The sequence below is a fragment of the Bos indicus genome, chromosome 14 (assembly GCF_029378745.1).
Source record: "Bos indicus isolate NIAB-ARS_2022 breed Sahiwal x Tharparkar chromosome 14, NIAB-ARS_B.indTharparkar_mat_pri_1.0, whole genome shotgun sequence".
In the NCBI taxonomy this organism is placed as follows: domain Eukaryota; kingdom Metazoa; phylum Chordata; class Mammalia; order Artiodactyla; family Bovidae; genus Bos; species Bos indicus.
The window spans coordinates 3,416,444-3,432,468 of NC_091773.1; the positions used below are offsets into that span (position 1 = coordinate 3,416,444).

At 52.4% G+C, this 16,025-nt stretch overlaps 1 protein-coding gene across 4 annotated transcripts in view; it reads left to right on the forward strand.

Moving 5' to 3' along the window:
• Positions 1-16,025, forward strand: part of TRAPPC9 (trafficking protein particle complex subunit 9) — a 388,615-nt gene that overhangs the window by 92,456 nt on the left and 280,134 nt on the right. For all 4 annotated transcript variants that reach the window (XM_070802397.1, XM_070802396.1, XM_070802398.1 and 1 more), the window contains 4 exons: positions 2,268-2,394; positions 4,316-4,448; positions 6,403-6,566; positions 13,668-13,820. In XM_070802397.1, coding sequence (XP_070658498.1) covers positions 2,268-2,394; positions 4,316-4,448; positions 6,403-6,566; positions 13,668-13,820 — 577 coding nt within the window. The remainder of the gene's footprint in view (positions 1-2,267; positions 2,395-4,315; positions 4,449-6,402; positions 6,567-13,667; positions 13,821-16,025) is intronic.

Below are 16,025 nucleotides of genomic sequence, written 5' to 3' on the forward strand. Positions count from 1 at the left end.
AATAACATTGAGAGTTGTTCAGAGAATTTTCCCTAAAGTGGTTAAAGTATCATATGCCTATTGTTTCTTATACATTTTTTTTTTAGGTTTAATTTTAACTGGTTGAAAAGTAATAGCTGCATGTGGGACTTCCCTGGTGGTCCAGTGGTTAAGAATTTGCCTTGCAATGCAGGGGATATAGGTTCAATCCCTGGTCAGGAAATGAAGATGCCAACTAAGTCCCTGCTCCACAACTGGAGTCCATGTGCCACAACAAAGTCCTGACACACACAGATAAATTAATTTTAAAAAGTAATATGTACTTTTATCAAAAAATGAGGAAGAAGAAAGAATAAAATTTACCACTAGGAGATAGCCCACAAATCATGTTCAGAATTAAAGAATCACATTATGAAATGTTTCAAGCGTGGGAAACGGCACAGGGAAGAGTCACACCTCATGCATCTGCTGTCACGTTTAGCGAGTGCTCACGGCGGGCCGTGTTTGCTTTAGCTGTTTTAAAAAGAAGTCAAATGTGAGTGTGTTTTGCCTGGAGACAAGAGCCACCTAATGGTTTCTCCGCTTCCATTCTTGGCCACGTTATTGTCTGTTTCTCACGTAGTTAGATCATTGCAAGCTCCTGCCCAGACTCTGGGTGCAGGTGTGCGCTTTGTCACTAAGGGAGCCTTGCTTCTGGGTGCTTTCTGCAGACAGAAACAGTGTGCATGCATGCACACAGGGGCATGTGCTCACACACGTACCTACCACATGCATCCACACGTGTGTGTACATACATGTATAGAAACTCTGGGCGCAGGCGTGCTCTTTGTCACTAAGGGAGCCTTGCTTCTGGGTGCTTTCTGAAGACAGAAACAGTGTGCATGCATGCACACATGGGCACGTGCTCACACACGTACCTACCACATGCATCCACACGTGTGTGTACATACATGTATGCAAACTCTGGGCGCAGGTGTGCTCTTTGTCACTAAGGGAGCCTTGCTTCTGGGTGCTTTCTGCAGACAGAGTTAGAAACAGTGGGCATGCACGCACACATGGGCACGTGCTCACGCGTACCTACCACATGCATCTGCACGTGTGTGTACATACATGTACGTGTGCCCAAGTGCGCACACACACAGATGCAGACTTCACAGATCCCGACCTTGCAGTCATCCCTTCAGGTCCGCTCCATCTCCACAGGGCTCTCCTCGCCTCCTCCACATCCGTGTCCTTGCCTCCCCCGTGAGAACGTGGCTCAGGGCAGCACCAGCGTCCCCTCACCTGTCCGCTCCTGGGATGGACCGCAGCACTCCCTCCTTCATGTAGGTCTTCTTTGCCCCTTTGCCGTCTTCTGCAGGCTTCAGGGCAGGACTCTCACACCTCTCGGTAGGCTTACTCCAACGTAGGGGGTGTTTTTGATCCCTTGTTAATGGTACTTAAAAAAAAGTCTTTCTTTCTTTCTTTATTTGGCTATGCTACATCTTAGTTTCGGAATGTGGGATCTAGTTCCTTGACCAGGGATCGAACCTGGGCCCCCTTCATTCTGAGTCTTAGCCACCGGACCAGCAGAGAAGCTCCCTGTTCGTGGTATTTTTACTGTTATGTTTTATCATATGCTTATTGCTTGGTTATGGAGACACTTCTGCTTTGTAAATGCTGACTTTGTTACCGGGCTAAATGCTGTTGTTAGTTCAGGTTTCCTCGTAGGCACCACAGGCTTTTCTGCAGCTTTTGCATGTAGATGATTGTCTCCATGCTGTTTCTTCTCTTGGCTGTTGTGCTGGCCGGGGCCTCCGTCACAGTGCCGAGGAGAGGGTCCGAGCGCTGGGAGGCCCTGCAGTCACGGGTGGCTCCCAGAGGCCACACAGCCTGTCTCCTCCACCATCAAGCGTAGGGCCCAGCTCTTAGAGAGATGGACTGATGGTTCACAGACGCACTGGAAGAAGACTCACTGATTCGCTTCCATGTGTCATATTCTTTTCATTTTGTTTGTAAGCAGGATATTTTATTTGTTCTTTCTGTTTGTGTTCCAACTTGGTAAAACGGCAAAGCAGCACACACATTCATACTGTGTCAAGCGGGGCTAGTATTACAGATGGAGTTGTTCAGGCGCCCCTGGGGCTGCCCCTTTCAAGACTGTTTTGTAACCATGCTTCCAGGCCATCGTTTGTTCACGTCACTAAGGGGTCCTTGTCTTCTGAGTCCCGGGCGTTCCTGCTGGCTGGGCGGGGGCTTTGGGTCAGGGTGGGGGCCGCGCTCACCGTGTCTCCTGCCGCCCGCCGCAGGGGCTGCTCACGAGCGGAGTGGAGTTCGAGTCTCTCCCCGCGGCACTGTCCCTCCCGGCTGAGTCTGGTCTTTACCCGGTGACGCTCGTCGGGGTCCCGCAGACGACGGGGACGATCACTGTGAGCGGTAAGGACAGCGCCTTTCTGGCTGTGGTTCTGGGGGCCTCGGACTCCTGTGCCACCACGGACAGTTCGCCGCAGACGAACCGCGCAGAGGGCGCAGGATGTGGGGTCAGTTGCTGTGCACCGGTCTGTCTTTCCCGGACCACAGGCACGCTCGAGTTTCTCCCCCTGGGGCTACGGCCCCGCCACCCTTCTCTCCTCTCCTTCCATCTCTGCCTACTGCCTCGGGCAGTCCGTCTGTCTACTGTCCCGTCCAGACCCCTCTCCTGGACCTGCCACTCTCCTTGGCTGTCTCCAGGGCGCATCACATTCCGTGTGTCCCCACCCCCCATCCCCACGTTGCCCCTGCCCCATGGTCCCATCCCAGGGACCCAGGACCCAGGCCCCGTCCCCGGACAGGCACCAGGGGTCATCCTGGACTGCTCCTGTCTCCCCCTCACTCCCCTGCGTTACTGCCCGTGTCGTCAACACCCTCTGCCCCTCCGCCCTCTCTAGGGTTTTTCACCGAAGCACCAGTACTGGTCTTTCTGCCCTCATTCTTCCTGTGGTGCGGCCTTGTGACCTTTCCGCAGTGCAGGCCCCTGGGCTAGAAGTGGTCCTGCCTTCACTGGGCTCCCCGCCAGGGCTCCCTATCTCTGGCTGTGTCGCTGGGCCCTGCACATCTGGGCAGGTGTAGAGGGCTCCCATCCTGGGCACGTGCCCTGCTTCCTGCCCCCTGCTTGTGCTGTCCCTCTGCTGGGGGGCCTTGAGGCTCGGCTCAGGTGCCCCTGTGGTGCCCGCCCGGCCTTGCCCTCCTTCCACCGTGGCAGCCCCTCCTTCATGTCACGCCCACCATGGCCTGTGGGCCCACTCCTTGCCAGCCGCATCCGGCTTTCTTGGCTGGATCCTCACACCTGGCACGTAGCAGGTCTTCAGTACCCATTTGGTGGCTGAAAGTCAACATTCACTGGGAAAGGAATCTGTTTAAAAGGCGGATTTGAAGGACCATACTTTATTATTATTTTTTTTAATATTTTTTCTTTATAAGCCGCCTTTTAAACAGATTCCTTTCCCAGTGAATGTTGACTTTCAGCCACCAAATGGGTACTGAAGACCTACTACGTGCCAGGTGTGAGGATATATTATTGAAGGACCATACTTTAAAAAGAAGGAAATGTGGGTGCCATGAATTGGAGCTCTTTTAAGTCAAGGGGCTGTATCAGGGCCCTGTTTGTCCCCATGGTACCTCTTGCTTCTTGTTGAGTATGTAGACGTTTAATATGGATGCAGAGAAGTTGCCACCCTAGGTACTTACCATCAAGTGTTACTTGATTTTGTTACACTGTGAATGTTGTTTATAATAATTACCTCAAATTTCAAAAGCCATTTCCAACCTTTGCTTAAACAATTTCAAGTGCTTATCTAACCTGAGGAGTGTTTCTTAAATGAAAATTTTGCTAATCTTAAATTACAGTGTTTGTACACATTGAGCAGATTTGCCACATCACGTAACAGTTATGATAACAATGATTGACTCTTGAACTTTCATCTCTCAACACAAGATTTTGAATCACTTTCTTTCAAATACTTATTAACTCCCATTATGTCCTAGAAAGGAGTACAAGCTCTCCTTTTCATTTTAGGGATGGATAAATTTGAAAAGCAAATTAGTGAAGGGATAAGACACTGATTGTGAACTTGTGTGACATTTATGGTTTGTGCACCATTGGTTGGATGCAACCTGCCTTGGGCCCAACTCTCACCTCCGCTCGGGGACACGAGGCTGTGGAGTTGAGCTCGGGAGCCGTGGGCCCACCGGGCAGCTGATGGGCCCTGAATCTCAACTCAGGTCAGAGGGGACCCTGCGCCCCTGTCACCCGTGGGGCCCCCTTGGGCGTGAGCTGTGAAGCCCTTCCAGGGGGTGAACCTTGGCCTTTCGTCCCCAGGCTACCACACCACAGTGTTTGGCGTCTTCAGCGACTGTCTGCTGGACAGCCTCCCGGGAATCAAGACCAGTGGCTCCACAGTGGAGGTCATCCCTGCGCTGCCCCGCCTGCAGATCAGCACGTCTCTGCCCAGGTAGCGCCCGCGGGCACTGGGCCTGCTCGCCGACCCCAGGGCCCCTGGGAGTCCTGTGCTGCGCCCTGTGGCCGGAGCCTGGGAGCCGGAGTTACCCTCGCGACCTCCAACCTCACGGCCAGAGTGTTAGTGTATCCAGGGGACCAACAGGCAGCGCTCTGCTTGCGGCAAACTGGAGCAGAGTTGAGGCGTTTCTTACTAAGATCAGAACAAAATGTGAAATTAGCCTTTGGAAACGTCATTTTTATGAGAAACAGTTGAGGCTTAAGAGAATTTAAGAAGTCTTATCTTCTAAAATAAAAACAGTCCTTTTTTTTTTTCTCTAGCATTATAGGAAAGGATAAAGAAGGAAGAGAAATCTCAGAGGGAATGACTTAATGCTTTCTGGTGTTTCCACTGTTTGCTCACTGAACAATATATGTATGTTTAGATCATACTGCATTTCATTTAGTATCATAGATTTCTCTTTGCATAAATATATAACATAAGCTAAAAGTTTTCTGTTTTAATTGCTTAAAAAAGTACGTCATGAAGCCATCTCAGAATCACATCCCCATTCATTTCCCTGCTGTTGGGATTTGGGACTGTCTCAGTTTTTGCTCATACAGATAATGCTTTATTGTTTATCCCTTGGGCTGTCTTTCTAAATGTGTCACGGCATTTTCTGGGATATTTGGAAGGCTCAGTCGCCTACTCAGTGGGCCCCTCCTCAGTGCCAGCCTCGCCCACCTCCCCCGCACCCCCAGCTTGAGCCCGGCGTGGGGGACGCGGTCTTCGCGACCGCCTGCTCTGTGTGCTGCCCGCCTTCTGCTTCCTCCCTGCTCTTTCCCCGCCGTGCCAGGGGCCAGCACCCTCTCTGCTTGTGTTAGCTGGGTTTCAGTTTTTCCAAATACCTTCCCTGCAAATCCTGATGGACTACAGTTCTCACTTGAGGAGGACTCTGTGATGAAATGTGGAAAGACGTCACTTACAGTGAGGACTGGAGTCAATTATCCTTACTTGACAGAGAAAATTTATTTCTTGACTCACAAACAGCTCTAAAGATATAAAATGCCAAGGAGTTCACGTTGATCCTCTATGCTGTTGTTTTTGGAGAACGGGCTTTGGATGTGCTTTTTGACTCCATCTGCCACACGCGCCTCCCCCGTTGATGGCTGGCATTTGTCCCCTTTCTGTCTCCAGAGCCTCCTCCCTGTGGTCACAGTGACCTCCTGGCCTGGAAGTGGCTTTGCCTCTTGCATTGGGAAGGGGACACCAGGGTGATGAGTGCTGTGGGCTGAGTGACGGTCAGTAGGACTCAGGCCAGAGTTTCAGACCAGGGCTGCAGTGCTGCAACCTCAGAGGTGCGTTGGGCAAGCCTCGGGGTCTCTGGCTGTACCCGGCGTGGTCCAGGGCCCCGCCTAGCCGGTGCCGAGGGCCCGCCAGCTGCCCCTGCTCCTGTTAGGGGTTTGCCAGCATCGCTCGTTGATTTTACTGGGATGTGGAGGCTGCTGTCTGTGCTTTCCACTTGTCTTTTCCTGCAGCTCCCACGTTATCATTTCAAAGGGTTCATTTGAGTTTTCTCCTTCAGTCTGTGGATTTTCCCAGGGCATTTCTGAGATTTAAAAATTTTTTGAGCAAGCAGCACGCTCAGGGATCATTTGAATTAATTCATTGTTTCACCTTTGCCTTCACCACGATGCAACAGTTAGTCTTACGGTTCATACACACATGAGCCAGTAAGGCCAGTGAGAGCCATCATGTGACCCAGGGCCGTCTGTGTGTGGACAGTGCTCAGCGTGTAGCGACTCGCCCTGGAGTTCCTGGTTGCTGGGCACCAATTCCACGCTGAAGCCACGGCTCCCTAGTCTGTGTGTCTGGAGTGCTTAAGTGTGGTGATGTGCATGACTCTAAAATGCCATCAATTTTTTTTCTGTTTTTCTAAAATTGATTATAATTCTTACTCTTATTTTAGGTCCGCACATTCATTACAGCCTTCCTCTGGTGATGAAATATCTACTAATGTGTCTGTGCAGCTTTACAATGGGGAAACCCAGCAGCTTGTTGTGAGACTGGAGAACATTGGGATGGAGCCACTGGAGAAACTGGAAGTGACCTCGAAAATCCTCACCACCAAAGGTAGGGGCTTGTCGTAGGTTTGACTGCAGAAATGTGTATTTGCAGAAGAGACACCTTGCTTTTTTTTAAAATACCCACACCATTTGTATCGAGGTGAGCAGATTAACAGTATTGTGGTAGTTTCAGGTGAGCACCCGAGGCGCGCAGCCGCAGCTGCACCTGTGTCCGCTCTCCCCAGACTCCCCTTCCATCCAGGCTGGCACTGAACGCTGAGCAGTTTCCCGTGCTGTATACAGTTGGTCTCTGTTGGCTATCCACTTTAAATGTAGCAGTGTGTTCACGACCTTCCCAAAGTCCTAACTATCCCTCCCTCGCACCAGCAACCATAAGTTCATTTTGTAAGTCTGTGAGTCAGAAGAGACCCTATAGATAACCAGCGTCCCGAAAGTCTAAAAACCTCTCCCACTTTTAATTTGACACCTCTGTAAAGCTGTTATCTTAAGTGTGCATGAAGAGCTCACAGAGGAAGGTGACGGAGTGCAGAACACACCTCTGTATCGCCTGTGCTCTTCACACCGATCAGGTGCTCAGCAGGCGTGTCCTGGAATGAGCGAGCAAAGAAGAGCACGTGCAGGCTCGGAAGAGTACTATCTGGGACCCGTCCGCCCAGCCCAGTGCCTGCTGTGGGTTCAGCACTCAGAGCCTGTGCACCCCTCTTCCAGTGATGCCGTTCCTAGTTCTAAGGCACACGTAGCTCGGGCTCCCAAGACTGTGTTACATTTTGGATTCAGCATTTGCTCACTGTTTATCCTTCACATGCCTCAGCTCCCTCCTGGGTGAGCAGGGGAGGTGGTCCTGACATGTTCTAGGAGCAGAGGGAGGCCGCAGAGGGTGGTCAGTGAGGTGAGTGAGCGGTACTGGTCGAAGGGGGATACGCTGTGTAGGAGGAGGGCTGGGCGTTGAGAGTAGTAAGTGGAAATAAGATCAGCTCATCTAACGAAGTTAGAGAAATTGCACCGTCCGCGGAGACCAAAGACGAGCACAGCGCAGGGAGAGCAAGCTGGTGGGACTCCGTGTTCAGCTGCTTTTGACTTAGGAGCCAGGTGAGCAGGTGTCCCCTGGGAGCCTGGGCACACCTGGCCCGTCGAGAGCAGTGCCCCGGCTCTGGCGGTGAGCCTGTCCTCTCCAAGAGCGTCTCCAGGGTCCGATGCCGGGCGAGGGGCTTCAGAACTGCTGTTCCAGAGGCCAGTGGCGCCGTCACCCTGGGGGAGTAGCAGCTGCCCCACGGGCCCTCTGCTCCAGGCTGTCGTCGTCATTTTATCCACGGTGCGGGCGGGGGAGGGGGAGAAATCTGCATTTCCCCGATGACCAGCGACGCTGAACGCCTCTGCTGTGGTCCTCCTCTGAGAGTCCACTCTTGTGCCGGCCCTCTGTCCTTTTCCCCAGTGGGTGTTCTGCCTTCTCTGTCTCTGTGTCTGTCTGTCTGCCCCTCTCTCCTGGCCCGCAGGCCGTCTCTGATCCTGAGTTTGAGTTCTGAGCTGGAACCCTGCGGTGTGAGTGCCTGCTCCTGCCCATGGCTGCCATTCCCCTCTCTGCTGGGCCTGCCCGTGGCTGCTGTGCCTGCCCATGGCTGCTGTCCCCTCCCCACTGCGCCCGCCCGTGGCTGCCGTCTCCTCCCCCTGCCCGTGGCTGCCGTCCCCTCTCCACGCGCCCACCCGTGGCTGCCGTCCCCTCTCCGTGCGCCCGCCTGTGGCTGCTGTCCCCTCCCGCTGTGCCCGCCCATGGCTGCCGTCTCCTCCCCCTGCCCGTGGCTGCCGTCCCCTCTCCACGTGCCCGCCCGTGGCTGCCGTCCCCTCCTGCTGTGCCTGCCCGTGGCTGCCGTCCCCTCTCTGCTGCGCCCGCCCGTGGCTGCCATCCCCTCTCCATGCGCCCGCCTGTGGCTGCTGTCCCCTCCCGCTGTGCCCGCCTGTGGCTGCCGTCCCCTCTCTGCTGTGCCCACCCGTGGCTGCCGTCCCCTCCCCCTGCCCGTGGCTGCCGTCCCCTCCCCCTGCCCGTGGCTGCCGTCCCCTCCCCCTGCCCGTGGCTGCCGTCCCCTCTCTGCTGTGCCCGCCCATGGCTGCCGTCCCTTCCCTGCCACGCCCGCCTGTGGCTGCCGTCCCTTCCCCGCTGTGCCTGCCCGTGGCTGCCGTCCCTTCCCCACCGTGCCTGCCCGTGGCTGCCGTCCCTTCCCCGCCGTGCCTGCCCGTGGCTGCCGTCCCTTCCCCGCCGTGCCTGCCCGTGGCTGCCGTCCCCTGTCCGTGTGCCCGCAGGTGCCTGGAGCTCTTCGTGGCAGCGCGGCTCTCCTAGTCCCTCTTTCGCTTTTGTGTCTCGGAGTCTTTGGAATTTTGGATGATCCTACCTTAATCTCATCCTTTCTTCCCTTTCTTTCCTCTTTTCAGGAGCAAGCACTTACGGATTAGGTAGAAAATGCCTCCCTGACATGAAATACCTTCATCTGGTATTCTGAATTTAATTAATTGGTTATAGGAGTTGGTGGGTATTTGAACAAGTGCGCTAATATTGAATGACAGAAAATTGCAGAGTATATAATGGTAAAAATGTTCACATCTCCTGTAATTTTCCTTGGCTTCACAGCTTAGCCACTAGAAGATATCTTCCTTTTCTCAAATAAACCTAAACAGTCACCACAAGTCCATTATTCATTGCAACCTGCTTCTCTCAGAAGCTCAGCTCCTCTCGTTTCTCCTTTGTGAACCCCTGGCGTCCGTGGCTCCGCAGGCCCCACATCGCCGGCTCCTGCCCCAAGCTTCAGTTTTTGTCACTTCTTCCCTTAAGCTCTCGTCACGTTTGTTGTCAGGAGCTAGTTTCAGCTTCTTGGATGTTGGTGCTGTCCGTGAACTTGAGGATAAACCCCCTCCTGTGCCTGGAAGCCGACCTGCTCACTTCTGTTCCCGCCTTTGCCTTCCTCCACGGGGTGACTGGGGTCCCCTTGTCTCAGAGGCTCCGGGAGACTTCTGAGGAGCCCTTCCACTCCATGGTTTTGCTCCTGCTGCGCTGGTCTCCCTCCAGCCAGCTGAGGGTCTCTCAAAGACAGCCAGTGTGTCTCCCCTTTAGTTCCAGGCCGGGTTCATGGGCAGTGCTCAGTCCTAGGGACTGTCCACGGAGAGGGACATGGTTGCTCAGTTGTGTCCGACTCTGTGTGACCCCATGGACTGTAGCCCACCAGGCTCCTCTGTCCATGGGATTCTCCAGGCAAGAATGCTGGAGTGGGTTGCCATTTCCTCCTCCAGGGGATCTTCCTGACCCAGGGATCAAACCCGCATATCCTGCTTTGGCAGGTGGATTCTTTACCTGCTGAGCCATTGGGGAAGCCCCGTTTAGGGGAAAAAAAATTCTCACCACAGAGGGAATAGAGGGGACATGTGGTCGGTTGGCCGGTTGTGTCTGAGAGGGGTTTTCTCCTTTCCAGGGTGGGTCTTGATGGGACTGAGCCAGTCTCGCTTGTCGGGTCGGGGGTCATGGGGGTGGAAGCGTGGGAATTGCCGTCAGGCCCCTCTCTATCCTTCCGTGCGCTTCTGCCCGTGCTCTCCTTTCACACCATCTCCCGGAAGCGCCATCAGCAGCTCAGTCGTCTCAGTGCTGCCTTTCTCGGGTCCCGCTTTCAGGGCTGCCCTGCCTGCGGTGTTCCTATGTTTTCCAGCCCTTCTGGAGCTTACTCTCTGTATCAGCCATCCCCTCCCTCCCCAGCCTTTCACTCTAAAAATATTCAGGCAAATGGAGAAGTGGAGAGACTCTTACAGTGAACACTGCAAACCCGCCGTCTAGGTTCTGTAACATTTGACTGTATTTGATTTATCACGTCTGTCCAGCTTCCTGTCCATCCCTGATCTGTCTCGTTTTATTGTATTGTTCAAAATAAGTTGCAGATTACTGTGATTTTACCCACTGATCCTGTCGTGTGCATGTCATTAGGGTTCAGTGTTTGAACTCAGCTGAATGGTATTAATACTTCAGGTAGTTTTTTTTCTTTTTTTTCCTCATTAAATAATCACGACACTCATAAGAGGTCTTTTTTGGGGTAGGATGCTGGAGTCCCATCTTTCCCAGGGTTCCCGACTTTCCTTTGGAAAAAAGTATTAGGGGTGAAATACACAAGTCTTATGTTACCATTTGCTAAATTTTGACAAATACACATCTCCCCCAACTATTGTCAAGGTACATACATCACGGACCGTTGTCTTCCCCTCAGAAAGCCCTTTCCTGGCCCCTTGCCTGCTCAGCCCCAGGGCAGGCACTTACCTGGCCGGCCCCCGGCCGGTGCTTACCAACGCAGATGCCGGAGGGCGGGGACACTGGGGGATCCCGGCAGAATCAGGGAGGTTCCTCCGGTGCTGGGTCCACCCGACACCATCAGCATCACTGCTGGCCCAGCTCTCAGTTCGGTCTCTTGGAGGGCAGGGGGGCAATTACTATGACCCTCACTCTGTGGATGGGGAGGGAGTCTGGATCACACAGCTGGTTCCGTCCTGTGTGTTTCCAAATGGCCATTCGAACCAACGTTTGCAATTGAGAAATGTCAGCTGTCGTTCCTTTTTAATTCTCATCGTAAGCTGCCACACATTTACACGTGGAATTAAACTAATGAAAATAAACCATCTGCTTCCAAGATACACAGAGGGAGGAACTCCTGTCCCTACACTCTCTGGTACCAACAAGCTGTCAGCACCAGTGAGTGACATAACATAAAAGGGAGGGCGGGAAAGTGTCCTAAACTGGAACCTCCATTTTACTGGAACTCCTCCACAGGGAGCTAAACGCTCCCTCTCCCAGTTCTGTGCTAGGTCTTGACAGCAATAGTAATTTTCACTATTTAGCACTACCGAACGCCAGCTGAGTGGTAGTAATACTTCAGGTCGTTTTTTTTTCTCTCTCTCTCACATTAAATAATCGCGACTCTCATAAGAGGTCTTTTTCGGGGTAGGATGCCGGCCTCCCAGGGGTCCCAGCTGTCATCTGGGTGCTTGTGGCGCGCGTGTGTCCTCCGATCACACACTCCTGACATGGGGCCGAGCATTGACCATCCATCCCAGCACGACAAGGATTACTGCCCACGTCATGTCTGATTCTAATTGCAGTCTGTTTGTGAGCAAGTCTTTATTTGTAGGTGATTAAAGAGGCACGCTTCTGCCTTGACTTAAGCAATCATAAATTTCATTATAATTAAGCCTAAATTAAGAATGAGTTGTATTTGCTTTTCTGCAGATATTCTGAGATTCGTGTCAGCATGTCTACAAACATAGATACACACGTACCTGAGTATATAAATACACATACGCGTCCCTTAATTTCTTTACTCTTCTGGTTTAATTTTTTGACAAGAAGCAGCGACTCCATGTTGGTGTGCTGAGCAGTTCATGGGTGTTTTGACTGAGGGGCGTCCCTGCTGCTCCCTCGTGTCGTGAGTGTAGCGGCCGAGTCTCTGTAATTAGAAGGTCCTCAGACGTGGAAGGTCAGCACAGTAACGGCTCCTCTGTTACTGTCACTGTCAAATAACCCATTTCACGTGACTGCACAGAGCTAAACTCTAGCATTAAAATAATGACTGTTATTTCTGAAACTATTTAAATTCCACCGGGGAGAACATTAGTGATACACGCTCCACTCTTGATTTACGTTTATCTCGTTTCTGCTGACAGCTTATCGTTGCGTAGGGTTTTGAAAAGCCCCCTGGACATTCCATTTTGTAGTCCAGTAATGAAGGGAAGGAGATCCAACCAGTCCATCCTAAAGGAGATCAGTCCTGGGTGTTCAGAACTTGGAAGGACTGATGTTGAAGCTGAAACTCCAATACTTTGGCCACCTGATGCGAAGAGCTGACTCATTTGAAAAGACCCTGATGCTGGGAAAGATTGAGGGCAGGAGAAGGGGACGACAGAGGATGAGATGGTGGGATGGCATCACCGACTCAATGGACGTGGATTTGGGTGGACTCCGGGAGTTGGTGATGGACAGGGAGGCCTGGAGTGCTGTGGTTCACGGGGTTGCAGAGTCGGACACGACTGAGCGACTGAACTGAACTGAATGAAGGGAAGAATCAGAAAGGCCCACCTTTGAGGCATAAAAGCTCATCAAACCCGACAGGGAAGCAGCTCGGCTTCGTGTACTGCTGCAGCTAGGAAGGTGGTGCGTGCACTGTGGCCCTCTGTGTCGTTACTGAGGTGTAAACACCTTGGTGGTTTGGCTGCAGAACGTGAATACGCCGTTCCCTGTGAGTGGGCCTGCTGTTGTGTGAACACGTCTCTCTTAGGACATGGAACTTCATGCAGAAACTGGCAGCTCAGTCAGCACCCTTTCTGAGGGCACCCTAAGCTTGCAGGCAGTGGGGGCTGAGGGTGTGGCAGGGCCTCAGCATCTTGGCCGGTATTGGCGTTTCAGAGAGAAGTTGGTCCGATTTGCTGTGGCTGGTGGAGAGGCGTTAGCGCACACGGCTGTAGTCCTGGGGCCTGGGATCCGGGCTTCCAGCACCCGGGGCCCACATGGAGGGGTTGTCCATGCTGGCTCCAGCTCGCCTGGTGTCTCTTACTCCCTTCCATCCTGAATTAATCTACGAGATAGAAAAGTAAAGACAAAGACTGCCTTAGCCCGGTTGACACACACTGTAGACTGTGCGTGACTGGGTCGTGGAGAGGACCTCGCTCCCACTAGTGCCTTGGGGGGACGCAGTCATTTGCATTGTGGAGTCAGGTGCGGGCCAAAATCCCAGAGACGAATACGTTCCAGCAGGCGGCTAGAGTTTCAGGACTGGAGGTCACGTCAGTTTGTAACTTAAATCAGTGTTTTCCAGAATAGGCTGCATACTCAAAAGTAAAACAGTTGCTGGCAAGTGTATAGAGTCTGTGTGTTCTGTACATTGCTCTGTAGTAGGAGGGTGCTCTTGAGAACAGAGTGCAGTGTTCTTGTCCAGGGTGGTGCTCACAGACGCAGGTGACGGCCTTGCCGCAGCCGCGATTCTGGAGTTTTCTGGCGCTTTGATCCATCACATTTTACAGGGTCTGCATCTTCCCTTGCTGTTGAAGATGCACTGGATTTTCCTGGGGGATTTCTGGGTCTCAGGCTGCCTCTGTCACATGAGCATTATCACCTTTGTTGCTGTCATTGTAGAAAAACTGTACGGCGACTTCTTGAGCTGGAAACTGGAAGACACCCTTGCCCAGTTCCCTTTGCAACCTGGAAAGGTGGCCACCTTCACCATCAGCATCAAAGTGAAGCTGGACTTCTCCTGCCAGGAGAATCTCCTCCAAGACCTCAGCGATGGTAAGCTCTCCCCGACCCTAATTAGCACGTGGCGGCCCCCAGACACATGGCAGCGATCCCCGTCCCCCCAGCCCTGCTGTTGTGTCTCTGCCTCGTGCTTGTCATGCATCAACTCAAGCAGTGTGAGACTCCTCCCGGGCACGCACTTAGTGAGTGAGTTACTGTGGACGTGGAAAGTAATAAAAGTACTTTTTAGTTGAATGGTTTCTTAATTTGCACTCTCTGCCATTTTGTGCTCATTTGCCAGGAGGTCATCCTGAATTAGTGGAATATAGGAATCACTGCGTTTTTTTTTCCAAGTATAACTGCTGTGATCCCTTAGACATATAATTAGCTGTGATTATAAAGTTCTCCTTCAAAGTCTGGTGATTTCTATAAAGAGATGGAGTGTGGAGAAAATGGAGCTTATTTTTGTCATAACATGAGGACTAGCTGATTAGGGGTAAGACTGGGTAGATTAATTGTGTCAGTTTATGAAGCATGGGGGCATCATGGGGTGTATCTGCTCAGGCTGCCAGAGAGAGCACCACAGCCGGCGTGGCTGCCGCACGCACTTGTCTCCTCGCGGTGCTGGGGGTCAGGGTCCAGGGGCCAGCGTGGCCAGGCTCTGTGAGAGCCTCCTTCCTGGCTTGCAGATGGTGCCTCCTCACCGTGTCCTTCCTTGGCAGAGAGTGAGCGAGCCCGGTGTCTTTTCCCCTGCTCACAGGGATGCCAGTTTTCTCAGACTAAGGCCCCACCCTGTGGCTCATTCGCCTTTCATCACCTCCTCAGGCCCAGCTTCAATTTTAGTCACACTGGAGGTTGGGGCTTCAACACATGGATTTGGGGGCCACTGCCAGTCCAAGGGTGGTGTTGGAGACAGTCACTGGATCCCGTTGCTAGCACTTAGGAACTATGTGACTTTGACTTCTCTCTCCTCAGCCTCCTAACTTATGAGATGACAGTAATCCCCCATTTGTGCAGTTGCTGGAGGATGTTCCCTTCACCTGGAATGTGGTGAGGGGTCAACAAGTGTTAGTTATATCATACCCCCTCTCCCCGCTTATGGGTTTACAGTATTACAAGGCACGTAACCACCTCTCATTAGGGACAGACACTCCACCAGGCTCTTGGAAAGCAGAGATGAATTCGTGATGGCCTGCCCCCTGGACAGCAGTAACAACGGCCGCCTGATGCAAAGAGCCGACTCACTGGAAAAAGACCCCAGTGCTGGGAAAGATTAAGGGCAGGAAGAGAAGGGGCGACAGAGGATGAGATGGTTGTATGGCGTCACTAACTCAGTGGACGTGAGTTTGAGCAAACTCTGGGAGATAGTGAAGGACAGGGGAGCCTGGCGTGCTGCAGTCCATGGGGTTCCAAGAGTCAGACACATCTTAGCAACTGACCAACAACACACTAAGTCCGTGACACACTCATGACGTGTTCTCTCCTGCACTCTCTGGAGTATACCTATTAAAATTTTAAAATGTTAATGAAGATTGAAAAGTAAGTTTACTGTTGGACACACAAAAAACGGAAAATACCATGTAGATTTAACAATACACAAGGACTTAAAAATGTCGGGTGAAATGGATACTTTCTCTCTGTAAATGACTTTATGCCTCTGGACTGCATCTTTCTGTAAGTAGACAGAGACTTCTTTTCCCCAAGAAGGGAGTTTGGCAGAGTCAGTGGTGCCCAGCACCTATCCTGGGAAGGCTTGATGAGCTGTCATCCCCAGGGGTGTGTCCAGGCAAGTGGATGTCCAGCTGAGGCCCTTGGATGTGAGAGCTGAGGGAGCGCACGGTGACCGTGCTGCTGCTCACTTAGGTGGGGTGCCCCTGGGAGCGAGAGAGCACAGACCCTTCGGGTGGAAACCAAAGCTGCTTCCATTTTGGTGGCTCTTTGACTTTATGTGTTCAGCCTTTAGCTACAGAATTCTGGAGGACTGCCTCTGCCCTCCTAAGCTGAAAGTAAAGTTGCAGCTTGGGATTTATAGTCTGAAAATACCTTCTTCTCACTTTTAAAATAAAACCAAGTGGAAGAGAACTGGAGTTAGGATCACCCACTGGTCCCTCGGCGTAAGGCTGTCTGGTTTCCGGTCGGTTAGGTGAAGCACAGGTGTGCACTGGAGCGTGGCTGTCACCAACGAGATGCCCTCTTTATTTATTTTTGTACTGATGTGTATTTATTTTTGTGATGCAGCATCATGGTTTATGGGCATTT